This window comes from Salmo trutta, chromosome 5 (assembly GCF_901001165.1).
Source record: "Salmo trutta chromosome 5, fSalTru1.1, whole genome shotgun sequence".
Lineage (NCBI taxonomy): Eukaryota > Metazoa > Chordata > Actinopteri > Salmoniformes > Salmonidae > Salmo > Salmo trutta.
This window is the reverse complement of record NC_042961.1, coordinates 38,799,505-38,816,861: the sequence shown is the minus strand read 5'-3', so window position 1 is coordinate 38,816,861 and position 17,357 is coordinate 38,799,505. Positions and strand designations below refer to the sequence as shown.

General features: G+C 41.8%; 1 protein-coding gene across 4 annotated transcripts in view; it reads right to left on the bottom strand.

Moving 5' to 3' along the window:
• The window catches only part of pde5ab (phosphodiesterase 5A, cGMP-specific, b), a 93,779-nt gene that overhangs the window by 41,564 nt on the left and 34,858 nt on the right, over positions 1-17,357 (bottom strand). For all 4 annotated transcript variants that reach the window (XM_029753511.1, XM_029753512.1, XM_029753509.1 and 1 more), the window contains 4 exons: positions 12,747-12,920; positions 3,005-3,094; positions 1,291-1,362; positions 1,107-1,196 (listed from right to left, as the gene is read on the bottom strand). In XM_029753511.1, coding sequence (XP_029609371.1) covers positions 1,107-1,196; positions 1,291-1,362; positions 3,005-3,094; positions 12,747-12,920 — 426 coding nt within the window. The remainder of the gene's footprint in view (positions 1-1,106; positions 1,197-1,290; positions 1,363-3,004; positions 3,095-12,746; positions 12,921-17,357) is intronic.

Sequence of the window (17,357 nt, the reverse complement as noted above, 5' to 3'; positions counted from 1 at the left end):
CCCAAACCTTAACCCTTACCTTAACCATTCGGAATGAGTGCCTAAACTTCGTGTTTTAACCCTATCCCAAACCTTACCTTAACCTTTCGGATTGAGTGCCTAAACTTAACATTTAACTTCAAAATGTGACGTTTGGCGAAATGGAACGATACAGAGCAGCAGGAGCAACAAAAACACTTTGAAATTTGACGTTTGGAGCAACTTCAAAATTTGACGTTTGGAGAATGTGGATGAATGTTGTGGTGGCTAATTTCTGCATTACCAAATGAGGAGAGTTACAAACTTCACACACCCGTCAGAGTTATACTTAAACTACATCTTTAATAATAAGAGTTTTACAAAAGCACTTTGACTTTCAATGATGCGCCATCTCTAATGAACCATTGAAAGTCCCAACACAAAAGTACAAAGAGCTTTTATAGCCAAGATACACCCCTCTCAATGTACATGACGAACCACAGATACATAGAATGGGTCACAAGGTTAAGTTTTGTATGAAAGATATCTATAAAACAGTAGGCAGCAACTGCTGTGTCAACAGTTTTCATTGTATAGACCAGTGTCTGGTCCTCCTACTCCAAACTGGAACCGTCTCTCCCTGGTACGGTATAGAACAGAACCATTAGCTCATGTTATCTGGAATGCTCTTTAGGCTTTATTACCCAAAGACATCATAAATCTCCTCTGTCTGTGCTATCTCATAGAGGCCCATCCTCAGTAAGACACACACACATATGTAGACAATGTTCCATTATGTCCTCTTCCCTTTCTGATATTCTGCATAGCACCAGGGACACGTGAAAGACAAGCCTGACCTCTCCCTTCTCTGGGCCCCAAGTGACTGAGCCCCAGCTAAGGGAAAAGTGCAACTGCCAACATTCATTATCCAAAGGAATACATTCTAATGACAAGTATCTCACATAAGCATATTATGCAAATAAAACATCTTTATTATCTATGTTACCCAACTAATTCTGATTCATCCGCCACAACGTCTAATTCTGCAGTGAGACCGTGAGAGCTTGTTACATATGCACGCACGTACACACACATACACAAACACACTCACACTTTGAGAACATAAAAATCCACACACAGCAACATACCTGATTGCGTCGGTTTTCCAGCTGGGACGTCTCGTAGAGCTGGGCGTTGTGTAGGACGATCCCGGAGAAGGCCAGGTAGGCAGAGAAGTCCTGTCAGGGAAATCAAAGACTATGAGCTTGATTCAGAGCATGGCATTTACAGAGAAAGAGAGCTTTGAACACCAGTGTCTTTCTCCCCCAGTACCTTTTCATCCTGTTCAGTGAAAGTACCGTTCTCTCCACACTTCTTGTTGATGGCCTGAGCCACTCCTACCACCTGGCAGACGAAAGAGAAGAGAGGGGGAATAGAGAGGAGAGAAGTAGATCAAACACACGCAGGGAGAGCATCCATCAAAACGCAGAGCCACAACTACAAAGAGTAGAAAACAGAAAGATGAACAGGAGCAAAAAAAGGAAATAATTTTTCTCTGACCTCAATTGCTCAATTGTAAATTCTGAGGTACAGTGCCTTCAGAAAGCATTCACAACCCTTGACTTTTCCACATTCTGTTGTGTTACAAAGTGGGATTAAAATGGATTGAATTGTCAATATTTGTCAACGATTTACACAAAATACTCTGTAATGTCAAAGTGGAAGAAGAATTCTAACATTTGTAAAAAAAAAAATGTAAAAAAAGATAAAATAACACTGAGTCAATGTTAGAATCACCTTTGGCAGCGATTACAGCTGTGAGTCTCTGGGTAAGACTCTAAGAGCTTTTCACACCTGGATTGTGCAACACTTTCCCATTATTCATTTCAAAATTCTTCAAGCTCTGTCAAATTGATTGTTGATCAGTGCTAGACAACCATTTTCAGGTCTTGCCATATATTTTAACATATATTTAAGTCAAAACTGTAATTCAGCCACTCAGGAACATTCACTGTCTTCTTGCTGAGCAACTCCAGTGTAGATTTGGCTTTGTGTTCTAGGTTATTGTCCTACTGAAAGGTGAATTAATCTCCCAGTGTATGGTGGAAAGACTGAACCAGTTTTTCCTCTACGATTTTGCCTGTGCTAAGCTCCATTCAGTACATTTTTTATCCTGAAAAACTCCCCAGTCCTTAAAAATTTCAAGCATACCCATAACATGATGCAGCCACCACTATTCTTGAAAATATCGAGAGTGGTAATCAGTAATGTGATGTATTGTATTTGCTCCAAACATAACATTTTGTATTCAGGACAAAAATGTCATAGCTTTGCCACATATTTTGCAGTATTACTTTAGGGCCTTGTTGCAAACACGATGCATGTATTGGAATATTTTTATTCTGTACGGGCTTCCTTCTTTTCACTCTGTCAATTAGGTTAGTATTGTGGAGTAACTAAAATGTTGTTGATCCATCCTCAGTTTTCTCCCATCACAGCCATTAAACTCTTTAAATGTTTTAAAGTCACCATTGGCCTCATGGTGAAATCCCTCAGCGGTTTCCTTCCTCTCCAACAACTGAGTTAGGAAGGACGCCTGTATCTTTGCAGTGACTGGGTGTATTTATACACCATCCAAAGTATATTTAATAACTTCACTATGCTCAAAGGGATATTCGATGTCAGCTACCAATAGGTGCCCTTCTTTGCGAGGCATTGGAAATCCTCCCTGGTCTTTGTGGTTGAATCTGTTTGAAATTCACTGCTCGACTGAGGGACCTTACAGATAATATGTGGGGTACAGGGATGAGATAGTCATTAAACAATTATGTTAAACACTATTATTGCACACAGAGTGAGTCCCTGCAACTTATGTGAATTGTTAAGCACATTTTTCAGGCCGTAACATAAAAAAAGTAGAATAAGTCAAGGGGTGTGAATACTTTCTGAAGTATTCACATAGTCTCCCTTGAAACCCATTCAAAACCGCACAGGACATGACACGGAAGTAAAGCGGAAGGGGCATTCACAGTCAATTGTGTCTTACCTCTTCTCTATGGTTCTTGATGGGCATACACAGGATGCTCTGGGTCTTGTAGCCTGTAATCTGATCCACCTCTGCATTGAACCTGGGGTCCTGTGATGAGATACAAACAGTATGAATTACAATCTCATTTAACGTGACCAGACATGTAATCACAAAGCATCTCGTAAGTAGGAGCGCTGACCTAGGATCAGGTCCCCCTCTCTTATTCATTATGATTTAAAAGGTAAAACTGATCCTAGATCAGCCCTGAGACACTTTGGGGCTGATTCAGACTACGCACGCCTTTCCTACGCACTTCTCAGTAGTTGGTATTCAGATTCACCTTATGGAGGAGCAAAACCAGGTTTGTGGGCGTGGTTTCCTTGTGCGCACTGAATACATTTCCTTCAACCCCAGAAAACACATCCCCTGGGTGGCCTACCAATTTCATGTAGGAGTTTTTGATCAATTCGGTTTTTTCTGTTCATTTCTCTGAAGCAAATATGGTGTACCCTTAATTTGAATTTGATCAGCACAAGACTTGAATGTAGACTATAGAGAATGTGTTCAGAATATAGAAAGATAGCCATGAAAGCATTTGCATATTTTTCTCTGTTTCAGAACCCATGGGTAGATTTATAACCCCTTTGATTTTAGACATGATTTGTGTTTTGGGGAATAATCATGAATCCTACTTCATGGAAAAACAGAGCCTCTACGCATGAATAAAAAAAGGTGTTTTGATTCATTCTGAAAGTTGCCACATTAAAGTTCATCAATGTTAGCGTTGGAAGTAGTTTAGCCTACAATATAATTAGAATATGGAGAATAGTATAACGTAGTATGATATAATACATATACCCTAATTGGAAAGGGAAAGGGAGATACCTAGTCAGTTGTACAACTTAATGCCTTCAACTGAAATGTGTCTTCCGCATTTAACCCAACCCCTCTGAATCAGAGAGGTGAGGGAGGCTGCCTTAATCGACATCCACGTCTTCGGCACCCGGGGAACAGTGGGTTAACTGCCTTGCTCAGGGCCCTCACTGATCATGGAACTGTGTGATAGCAAGTTCTAAGTAACGGTTTGAGCTCCATAATGAGCTCCATCATGATTTAATAATTCTGCATGTCCCAATTTTTTTTTTACTACAATTTGTATTTGGCCTTCATTAAACAATATCCACTATTACTTGACCCTCAGCCACAACCAAAATGATGTAACAGCGTTAACAGAGGAAATAAATAAAGCTAGGCTAAATCAAACAATGGAATGTTATGATACCAATGTAGTGAAGGGAACAAACACTAAATTGGCAGTTAAATATACCATATTATGACTTACGGTTGCTACCGATAGTGGCTAACAATAGTTAACATAGGCTATAGCCTACAAATTGAAGGAAACAGGAACATTTGGGGCATTCGATTAAAACATTCTAGAGAACACAAAGGTTGCTTTTGGAGTGGCTCTTTGCCTTGTCATCCAATTTGGCTTGTGTCTCCACATTTTATCCCTGCAGGTTATAAGGTCATACAATTAAAATTCTGCATAATGGCACAGCATTTCATACTTCACTGTGGGGAAGGGGCATAAATAGCCCAAACAGTCATGTTTATATACTTTTCAGTTTCCTGACATATGACTGGTTTCACATTCATCTCCTCGATCATAAGGTAAAATAGATCTAAAACAATTGTCATTTAGCCTACATTTACAATCCCCTTATCATAACGGATTACTCATTTACCTACAGTCCCTTCAGAACGTATTCATACCCCTTAACTTATTCCACATTTCGTTGTGTTACAAAATGGATTTAAAAAAAACCCCATCTACACACAATAGCCCATAATGGCAAAGTTAAAACACATTTTTTAGAAATGTTTGCTAATTTATTGAAAATGATATTCAGAAATATGTTGTTTACATAAGTATTCACACCTCTAAGTCAATACTTTGTAGAAGCACCTTTGGAAGCGATTACAGCCCTGAGTCTTTCTGGGTAAGTCTCTAAGAGCTTTCCACACCTGGATTGTGCAACATTTGCCCATTATTCTTCTCAAAATTCTTCAAGCTCTGTCAAATTGGTTGTTGATCATTGCTAGTAAACATTTTCAGTTATTGCCATACATTTTCAAGTAGATTTATGTCAAAACTGTAACTTGGCCACTCAGGAACATTCACTATCTTCTTGGTAAGCAACTCCAGTGTAGATTTGGCCTTGTGTTTTAGGTTATCGTCCTGCTGAAAGGTGAATTAATTTCCCAGGTTTTCCTCTAGGATTTTGCCTGTGCTAAGCTCCATTCCATTTATTTTTTATCCCGAAAACTCCCCAGTCCTTAACGATTACAAGCATACCCATAACATGATGCAGCCACCACTATGCTTGAAAATACGGAGAGTGGTACTCAGTAATGTGTTGTATTGGATTTGCCCCAAACATAACACTTTGTATTCAGGACCAAAAAATGTATCACTTGCCACATTTTGTGCAGTATTACTTTAGTGCCTTGTTGCGAACAGGATGCATATTTTGGAATATATATATTCTGTACAGGCCTTCACTCAGTCATTTAGGTTAGTATTGTGGAGTAACTACAAGGTTGTTAATCCATCCTCCGTTTTCTCCTATCACAGCCATTAAACTCTGTAACTGCTTTAAAGTCACCATTTGCCTCATGGTGAAATCTCTGAGTGGTTCCCTTCTTCTCCAGCAACTGAGTTAGTTAGGACGCCTGTATCTTTGTAGTGACTGGGTGTATTGATACACCATCCAAAGTGTAATGAATAACTTCACCATGCTCAAAAGGTTATTCAATGCGTGCTTTTTTCATTTTTACCCATCTACCAATAGGTGCCCTTTTTTTGCTAGGCATTGGAAAACGTTCCTGATCTTTACGGTCAAATCTGTGTTTACAGATAATTGTATGTGTGGGGTACAGAGATGAGGTAGTCATTCAAAAATCATGTTAAACACTATTATTTCACACAGAGTCTATGCAACTTATTATGTGACTTGTTAAGCACATTTTTACTACCGAACTAATTTAGGCTTGCCATAACAAAGGGGTTGAAAACGTATTGAAGCAAGGCATTTCAGCTTTTCATTTTTAATTAATTTGTTAAAATTGAGAAAAACATCATTTCACTTTGACATTATGAGCTATTGTGTGTAGGCCAGTGACAACAAATCTCAATTTAATCCATTTTAAATTCAGGCTGTAACATAAAAAAAATGTAGCTCTTATCATATCAATTTATAAATTACATTTCATGGAGAATGCTCTTATTTCTATCTGAAAAAATAAATGAGATACTTTTTTCACTTGGAACCGGCAGGTTTGCTCAACCTTATTCATGGTTTCCTCGTGTGTAAAGGTGGTGGAATTATTAGGTCAGAATATGGCGTATCTGTAGACACACCTCAATTTCTTTGATCTCCACTCCAAACGTGTACCTTGCAGCCACTGGCATTTCCCCCAAGGTCAGAATACGCATAGAGAGAAAAGTGCATAAAAATTGAATAATGTTCCATTTATGCGCACGTAACTCAGGTCTGAATTTCCTCCTTTGTGGATATGGGCCTAGAAACACATGGACATTCTAGACAATTGACTAGACATAAAGGAATACCCACCACATTTTCCCTTTACTGTGAGAATGACCAGACCACTGTTCTGGATCCCTATTTGGTGAGACAGAGGCCGAGTCCCAAATGGCACCCTATTCCCTATATCGTGCACTCATTTTACACAGGGCCCATAGGGCTATGGTCAAAAGTAGGATTTCATATAAGGAATAGGGTGTCATTTGGGATGCATCCAGAGTGGATGGATGTCCTGAAGTACCCTCTCCTCGTGGCTCTGCGACCACCCACACCGTGACCTTTCTTTCTAGATGGTGTGTGCACATGTAAGAGCATGCCTCAGATGCCTAATACACCCGGACACATTTTGTGACTAAACGATGAACATTATACTGATTTCATAAAACACCCACTTTCCAATTCCCATATAAATTCCCTTCTAACCTCCACCCCACATAAACAAGGACCAAATCAACTGCACTCTCTTTCCCAAATGAGTCATTTCTTTTCCTCTAACACTGGACACGCCTCTAAACAGAGGAACTCTTAATCAACTAGAATTTCAGACCTAGGTCTTCAAGAGTCTCAAAGTAGGAGTGCAGATATAGGATAATTTTTGTTGCCATTTAAATAAAAGGGAATACGATAATATACAGTAACTTAGATCAGCACTCCTACTATGAGACACCTTTTGATTGCAGGCCAAAATCTCTATGACTAATGTAGAGATTGAGAATATAATGGCTAGAGCCAGACCAAATCTTTTGAGGCAGACTTTCCTTATTAAAATAATAATCTGCTTTGGTTATTTGAATTCTAAAGTCATTTATATGCCTGATGATATTTTTACAAGAGAAAAGTTATGATTTTGCTATGATTGTGGCTATGATTTTTTAATAGTTCTATCTTGGAGTCAATATTACCTGAGTCGGTCATTAGTGTATAACTTACGCTGGTCACAGAAATCGTTGAAATATACTGAACAAAAATATAAATGCATTACGCAACAATTTCAAAGATTTTACTGAGTTACAGTTCATATAAGGAAATCAGTCAATTGAAATAAATTCATTAGGCCCTATTCTATGGATTTCACATGACTGGTCACAGATATCTAAAATAAAAGTTAGTGGCGTGGAACAGAAAACCAGTCAGTGTCTGTGACCACCATTTGCCTCATGCAGCGCAACACATCTCCTTTGCATTGTGTTGATCAGGCTGTTGATTAAGGACTGTGGAATGTAGTCCCACTCCTCTTCAATGGCTGTGTGATGTTTCTGGATATTGGCGGGAACCAAAAACACGCTGGCGTACACGTCAATCCAGAGCATTCCACACATGCTCAATGGGTGAGCTGTCTGGTGAGTATTGAGACATTTTCAGCTTCCAGGAATTGTGTACAGCATTATCATGCTGAAACATGAGGTGATAGTGGCGGATGAATGGCACGACAACATTCAATTCTCTGTCAACAGCTCTGGTGGACATTCCTGCAGTCAGCATGCCAATTGCACGCTCCCTCAAAACCTGAGACATCTGTGGCATTATGTTGTGTGACAAAACTGCACATTTTAAAGTGGCCTTTTATTGTCCCCAGCACAAGGTGCACCTGTGTGATGATCATAATGTTTAATCCGCTTCTTGATATGCCACACCTGTCAGGTGGATGGATTATCTTGGAAAATAATAAATGCTCACTAACAGGGATGCAAACAAATTTGGGCACAACATTTTAGAGAAATAAGCTTTTTATGCATATCTTTTATTTCAGCTCATGAAACATGGGACAAACACTTTACATGTTGAGTTTATATACACTGCTCAAAAAAATAAAGGGAACACTTAAACAACACAATGTAACTCCAAGTCAATCACACTTCTGTGAAATCAAACTGTCCACTTAGGAAGCAACACTGATTGACAATACATTTCACATGCTGTTGTGCAAATGGAATAGACAACAGGTGGAAATTATAGGCAATTAGCAAGACACCCCCAATAAAGGAGTGGTTCTGCAGGTGGGGACCACAGACCACTTCTCAGTTCCTATGCTTCCTGGCTGATGTTTTGGTCACTTTTGAATGCTGGCAGTGCTTTCACTCAAGTGGTAGCATGAGACGGAGTCTACAACCCACACAAGTGGCTCAGGTAGTGCGGCTCATCCAGGATGGCACATCAATGCGAGCTGTGGCAAAAAGGTTTGCTGTGTCTGTCAGCGTAGTGTCCAGAGCATGGAGGCGCTACCAGGAGACAGGCCAGTACATCAGGAGACGTGGAGGCCGTAGGAGGGCAACAACCCAGCAGCAGGACTGCTACCTCCGCCTTTGTGCAAGGAGGAGCAGGAGAAGCACTGCCAGAGCCCTGCAAAATGACCTCCAGCAGGCCACAAATGTGCATGTGTCTGCTCAAACGGTCAGAAACAGACTCCATGAGGGTGGTATGAGGGCCCGACGTCCACAGGTGGGGGTTGTGCTTACAGCCCAACACCGTGCAGGACGTTTGGCATTTGCCAGAGAACACCAAGATTGGCAAATTCGCCACTGGCGCCCTGTGCTCTTCACAGATGAAAGCAGGTTCACACTGAGCACATGACAGACGTGACAGAGTCTGGAGATGCCGTGGAGAACGTTCTGCTGCCTGCAACATCCTCCAGCATGACCGGTTTGGCGGTGGGTCAGTCATGGTGTGGGGTGGCATTTCTTTGGGGGGGCCGCACAGCCCTCCATGTGCTCGCCAGAGGTAGCCTGACTGCCATTAGGTACCGAGATGAGATCCTCAGACCCCTTGTGAGACCATATGCTGGTGCGGTTGGCCCTGGGTTCCTCCTAATGCAAGACAATGCTAGACCTCATGTGGCTGGAGTGTGTCAGCAGTTCCTGCAAGAGGAAGGCATTGATGCTATGGACTGGCCCGCCCGTTCCCCAGACCTGAATCTAATTGAGCACATCTGGGACATCATGTCTCGCTCCATCCACCAACAGACTGTCCAGGAGTTGGCGGATGCTTTAGTCCAGGTCTGGGAGGAGATCCCTCAGGAGACCATCCGCCACCTCATCAGGAGCATGCCCAGGCGTTGTAGGGAGGTCATACAGGCACGTGGAGGCCACACACACTACTGAGCCTCATTTGACTTGTTTTAAGGACATTACATCAAAGTTGGATCAGCCTGTAGTGTGGTTTTCCACTTTAATTTTGAGTGTGACTCCAAGTCCAGACCTCCATGGGTTGATAAATTGGATTTCCATTGATTATTATTGTGTGATTTTGTTGTCAGCACATTCAACTATGTATAGAAAAAATAATTTAATAAGATTATTTCTTTCATTCAGATCTAGGATGTGTTGTTTAAGTGTTCCCTTTATTTTTTTGAGCAGTATATTTTTTCAGTGTAAAAGTGACCACTGTTCTAGAGACAACACCGTAGGGGTATGATAAGAAAACTTCCCCTGTAAATTCCACATATGGGTCTGGCCTGTGCGGCTGCCAACCACTTTCCCCACAGAGTGCTGCGCCACATCAAACATCCAGAGGGGACTTTTGATCCCGGTTTCACCGACAATTTGAATGCCATCTCAACTGCCCAAACTGGGGCTTAACGAGCCAATCAAAGAGCTAGGAATTCCCTAGGTAGGAGCTACCTCTATGCAGAGTGACGCAGATGCACTTCCTGAAAGCTTTGGCTGTTTTGTAAAAACATAACGCAGGTCCCGTATCAGGTTCTATGGACCCAGCTGGTGGCTTGTTTCGCTACCAGACACACACACACACACACACACACACACCCACACCTCTCCCCTGTCCATACCGGATTAACAAACTAATTGGACACAGGTGTGTTGACAAGAAGCCACTGGCTCTCTCTCTCTCTGTCTTTGTCTCTTCCTCGCTCTGTCTCTTCTAATTTATCTCTTCTTCTCTCTCCCTCCCTCTCCTCCACTCTAGGTCCCTGTAGGCTTGTTTAGGAAAACACCCAGCCACTTCATCAAAATTAAGTGCTATAAATATCACCAATAAAGTCATCGTCGTCAGTCTGAAAACTGTTGGCCGGCAACCAGATGATTGCGTAGCAGCTAGCTAATCAGGGGTAAGGTAGAGTGATGTCACATGAAATTGCATGTGAGTAGACATGGACATGTACACAAAGAAGAAAGAACACTCTCTTTTTCTCTCTCTCTCAAACATCTGCCTTCTCTTTCAAAGACATACTACCTCCACAGGGGGTCTGGCTGAGTGTGTGTGTGTGTGTGTGTGTGTGTGTGTGTGTGTGTGTGTGTGTGTGTGTGTGTGTGTGTGTGTGTGTGTGTGTTTGTATGTGTGTGGGAGCACACGCATGTGCGTGTACGTGCGTGCGAATGTGTGTGTGTCAATGTGTGTGTGTGTGTGTGTGTGTGAGCTCTTCACATTACACATCCTGTCCTCCTTACAGACTCTGGCTTTCATCTCCCTCTCCACCAATTGACACAGCTGGGACCCTACTGGGAGAACACAGAGAAGTTTACATCTCCTAGAGCAGTGGTTCCCAACCAGGGGTACTAGGACCCCCGGGGGTACTTGGCCTATTTACAGGGGGTACTTAAAGGGGTTAAAAAAGGTTGGAAACCACTGTCCTAGAGAGGGGGATCATGTCAGGAAGACCTCTGGTCCTGCTGCAATCTGAGTAGATACACGCGCCATGTACGTAGTCAAATGCATACTGCATGTCTACAATCCTGCTCTTAATGTATATGTGACAGCAAGGTAAAAATGGAATAGAACAGTGGCCACTTGCAGCTGATGGACACACACATGCACGCACGCACACTACACTCAGCAGTCAGCACAACCGTGTATTTTCCATGGCTGAGAGACAGCAAGGAAAGCTGAGCCCTGTTTTAGGCCCTGTGCAGTGACATCACTATGTGGGTCAAAGGTTAAACTCCGGCATGGTCTCCAGGGGCCATGACATTGTAACTGGGCCAAGACTGATACTATTACCTTTAATCATTACAGATCATTACAGCATTACTACCTTTACTCTACTGCATATACTCATGACTGACCATCTTAGACTGCCTTGGTAATGACAGGTTGAAATGGCAAGACGGTTTGATTATTGATTGCAGCAAGAAAGTGATACGTCTTGTAAAACAATACCCAACAGGATCGATATACTCAAACTGTCAAGGGACGATGTGTCATGAGTGAGGTATGTCTGGGCCCTTAAGTAAAAGAAGGTCAACTCGCACCAATTTTTGTGAGTATTTCACTTTAAGTGTGTGTGTGAGAGGGATTGAATGCGTGTCCTTCAGTCCAGTGATGTACTTTTTGACCTACGTGATCCTGTTTGATCTCTAATTTTTAAATTCTCCCTCCCTCCCTCCCGCTCTGTGGTTTATGCTTGGCCAGTCACTCTCAGATCCTGCACTCCGACAGCAAAGACACATACTCTCCAACACAAACAGTGTCCTGATTCAAAACACACACACCAACATCCTCATTATATTCATCATCATAATCCTACCTACGCAAACCTACGCAAACAGCACCGGGTGTCCATATTACCTGACATGCAGCAGAGAAACAAGGGAGGCTGCAAAAAAAGGAGGTCAAAAGAGGATTACCCTTTATTTTACAGTGTTACCTAGGTAGTACTTAGACTGTACACGGGAATATGTTGTAATAATCATTCAATTACCTACTGTGATAACTACCTTTGGGTTTCTTGACGATTCATTGAAACAGGCACCACTACCATGTGATGCCCAGTGGTCATCAATTGTGATGAATTCTTTGAAGTAGGCATCATAAATTATCGCTTTTAACCGCATAATGTTTTTGTAAGTACCAGCTGAAATAGGACAGTAAATGAAAGCCTTACCCAAGAAGGAAAATAAAAAGAGAATGAGACTACAAAAAAACGAGGAAAGAAAGGCTCTGTCTCGAAGAGTGGCGCAGCGGTCTTAGGCACTGCATATCAGTGCTTGAGGCATCACTACAGACCCTGGTTCAATCCCGGGCTGTATCACAACCGGTCGTGATCAGAAGACCCATAGGGCGGCACTCAATTGGCCCAGAGTAGTCCGGGTTAGGGGAGGGTTTGGCCGGGGTAGGCCGTCATTGTAAAATAAGAATTTGTTCTTAACTGACTTGCCTAGTTAAATAAAGGTTAAATAAAAAATAAATTAAAGTCTCACCTCGTAAGCATTCTTGATGTTGAGGGGCTGGCCGGTGGCCGCCACATGACCCACAATTCCCTTGTTCCACTCCAGGCGGATGCAGCTATTAGACACCTCCTCCAGTGTGGAGCCCTCGGCCACATCAAACAGCCTGCTCACCAGGAACTTCCTGTTGGAGCTGTCCTCACCCACCTGGGATCACACAACAAGGAACAGAAGTGAGGTCATACCTATCGAGATTCTACAGGAAGAAACTGTGCAAAATGCTCTACAGTTTACACTACGCCATGATTTGATATGATACTTTACTGTTCATTTGCATGGAAATGTTCTAATTTCTACCTGATACGGTTGTATAATTAGATAGATAAGGATTAGACAGGAATCCAAAGATATGAGCAAATAAAATTCATAGAATAAAAAGGGAAGCTTTACATCTTCCTAAGTCTGAGTGTGGTTTTAACCTTCCTGACCTGGAATTGTATCAAGTGCCGTTTAAGATGAGGGAGGGTGATTTTTATTTCTTTTACAGCATAGTGGATGACTGTCATTCATATTCTATTCACCCAGTTCAATGTAACAGCGATAGGTTTAGGCTACAAAATGTTCTCTTTACCCATCATGAGGTTGCCAAAACCTAGCGTATGAAAGAAAGTTTACAACTTAGGTGCACACAGGTCGAGAGACAAATTTGAGGTGACAGACAGTGACACATGGACAGACAGTGAGATTTAATACCGCCTTTTACACTTGCCTGCATCTAGCTGACATAGGGTGTAATTAATGATGATGATGTCCAGCAGTTGCAAACAAGAGTTTCTATTGGACAAATTCAGGTATGTTAATTTCACGTTATGTTCCATTTAAGAAATGTTTTTCAACAGAATTGGCGGAATGAATACACCCCTGATCGCACGTAAACACTGTTCCCTTTCATAGCAGCCACGTTGTATCCGTTCTCGCATCTCTCCTCCTCTCACCTCTTCCCTTCACTTGTGGCCAAACCGCTACACACAGCCTACATCGTTGTCACCATATTAGCTAAAGTAATGTCATAGTCAGCATAGCTAATAAAACCAACGCGTTAGTAGACCCGCTACAATCATGCAGTAATGTTAGTGTATAGTCAGTAAGCAGTTACACAGGCGGGTCCCGGTGGCAATAAATGAGTAATACCAACAGCTTACCTTGTTGGAAAGTCATATCCAGCTAGCTAACATAGCATCCCTCTGTTTGAGCAGGGTGTTTCAGTAGGCTAAACAAGCTAGCTGCATTTGCTAGCTAAGTAAGTGAAACTGCTTCTCTTGCTTCTCTTGCTTCTCCTTTAATTTGGAAGAAATTAATTTGTTCAAAACTGTTCAATTATTGAATTTCTATCTCTGAGTCAACTACTCACCACATTTATACACTGCAGTGCTAGCTAGCTGTAGCTTATGCTTTCAGTACTAGATTAATTCTCTGATCCTTTGATTCTGTGGACAACATGGCAGTTCATGCTGCAAGAGCTCTGATAGGCTGGAGGACTTCCTCCGGATGTTGTCATAATTACTGTGTTTCTATGGAAGGGGTGAGAACCATGAACCTCCTAGGTTTTGTATTGAAGTCAATGTACCCAGAGGAGGACGGAAGCTAGCTGTCTTCCTGCTACACCATGGTGCTACCCTACAGAGTGCTGTTGAGGCTACTGTAGACCTTCTTTGCAAAAGAGTGTGTTTTAATCAATTATTTGGTCACGTGATTATATTTAGTATAGTTTTTTTAATGTTTTACAATTTATATTTTTATGAAATTCACTGAGGAGGATGGGCCTCCCCTTCCTCCTCTGAGGAGCCTAAACTGCAACACGCTACCCAAGGCTTTTACTTGAAACAAAGTTAGACGAACATGGGTACATATTGAAGATGCACATGCTCATCCCCAGAATCTTTTTACATGTCTATGTTCAAAGGATAAAGCTAAGAACATTAACCACTTCATAGTTAAGAACACTAGAACAATATGGAAGAATATGAAACATATTCTACAAGAACCAATATCACTCCCTAAAAACACAACCCTATGGAACAATCCTTGAATAGCGTTTCAGAATTCACAGATAAATTGATCCACATGGAAAACTAAAGGCATAGAAACCTTAAATGACTTGGTAACAGGAAATACACTACATGACCAAAGTATGTGGACACCTGCTTGTTGAATACAGTGAGAGAATAAAATAATTGATCCCCTGCTGATTTTGTACATTTGCCCACTGACAAAGAAATGATCAGTCTATAATTTTAATGGTAGGTTTATTTGAACAGTGAGAGACAGAATAACAGCATAAAAATCCAGTAAAACGCATGTCAAAAATGTTATAAATTAATTTGCATTTTAATGAGGGAAATAAGTATTTGACCCCCTCTACATCAGAAAGATTTCTGGCTCCCAGGTGTATTTTATACAGGTAACGAGCTGAGATTAGGAGCACACTCTAAAAGGGAGTGCTCCTAATCTCAGCTTGTTACCTGTATAAAAGACACCTGTCCACAGAAGCAATCAATCAATCAGATTCCAAACTCTCCACCATGGCCAAGACCAAAGAGCTCTCCAAGGATGTCAGGGACAAGATTGTAGACCTACACAAGGCTGGAATGGGCTACAAGACCATCGCCAAGCAGCTTGGTGAGAAGGTGACAACAGTTGGTGCGATTATTCGCAAATGGAAGAAACACAAAAGAACTGTCAATCTCCCTCGGCCTGGGGCTCCATGCAAGATCTCACCTCGTGGAGTTGCAATGATCATGAGAACGGTGAGGAATCAGCCCAGAACTACACGGGAGGATCTTGTCAATGATCTAAAAGCAGCTGGGACCATAGTCACCAAGAAAACAATTGGTTACACACTACGCCGTGAAGGACTGAAATCCTGCAGCGCCCGCAAGGTCCCCCTGCTCAAGAAAGCATATATACATGCCCATCTGAAGTTTGCCAATGAACATCTGAATGATTCAGAGGACAACTGGGTGAAAGTGTTGTGGTCAGATGAGACCAAAACGGAGCTCTTTGGCATCAACTCAACTCGCTGTGTTTGGAGGAGGAGGAATGCTGCCTATGACCCCAAGAACACCATCCCCACCGTCAAACATGGAGGTGGAAACATTATGCTTTGGGGGTGTTTTTCTGCTAAGGGGACAGGACAACTTCACCGCATCAAAGGGACGATGGACGGGGCCATGTACCGTCAAGTCTTGGGTGAGAACCTCCTTCCCTCAGCCAGGGCATTGAAAATGGGTCGTGGATGGGTATTCCAGCATGACAATGACCCAAAACACAAGGCCAAGGCAACAAAGGAGTGGCAACAAAGGAGTGGCAAGAAGCACATTAATGGTCCTGGAGTGGCCTAGCCAGTCTCCAGACCTTAATCCCATAGAAAATCTGTGGAGGGAGCTGAAGTTTCGAGTTGCCAAACGTCAGCCTCGAAACCTTAATGACTTGGAGAAGATCTGCAAAGAGGAGTGGGACAAAATCCCTCCTGAGATGTGTGCAAACCTGGTGGCCAACTACAAGAAACGTCTGACCTCTGTGATTGCCAACAAGGGTTTTCCCACCAAGTACTAAGTAGTTTTTCAGAGGGGTCAAATACTTATTTCCCTCATTAGAATGCAAATCCTTTTATAAAAATTTTGACATGTGTTTTTCTGAATGTATTTGTTGTTATTCTGTCTCTCACTGTTCAAATAAACCTACCATTAAAATTATAGACTGATCATTTTCTTGTCAGTGGGCAAACGTACAAAATCAGCAGGGGATCAAATACTTTTTTCCCTCACTGTATCTCATTCTAAAACCATGGGCATATGAAGTTGGTCCCCCTGCTATAACAGCCTCCACTATTCTGGGAAGGCTTTCCACTAGATGTTGGAACATTGCTGCGGGGACTTGCTTCCATTCAGCCACAAGAGTATTAGTGAGGTCGGGCACTGATGTTGGGCCATTAGTGAGGTCGGGCACTGATGTTGGGCCATTATGCCTGGCTCGCAGTCAGCATGTTTTCCTATGGCGATTGCGTGGCTGTGTGCTCGATTCTATACACCTGTCAGCAATGGGTGTTAAAATAGCCGAATCCACTAATTTAAAGTGGTGTCCACATACTTTTGTACATATGTACATTTATTTCCATAATATAATTAAAAAGCAATTTTGGACTGACCAATGTAGATATTTTTAAATATATGCAACTTAAAAGTTACATATCACGAAATTTTGATTAGAAATCTTTCGGATATCAGAGCAACCTTGAGGGAATCTTATTTGAGTCAGAAAAGGATGTTCATATGAGGGAAGATATACAAAACCTTAAAGAGAGCATATCCAACTCTCTTAGAAAAAAATATAAACTATTGGAACCAAGACTTAAAAATAACTGATGTTGGCACAAGATGGAGGAAATGTTGGAGCATAACTAATGAAATTACAGTTAACTAAAATGTATGCTTAATCCAGTATAAACTAATGTATAGAATGTATTATACAAGAGACAAATTTCTCAAATTCTACAGCACAACGGCAGAGTCATGTCTTAAGTGTAAAACTAACAAGGACTCAATAATCCATGCTTTCTGGGACTGCTATGAAGTTCAAAACGTA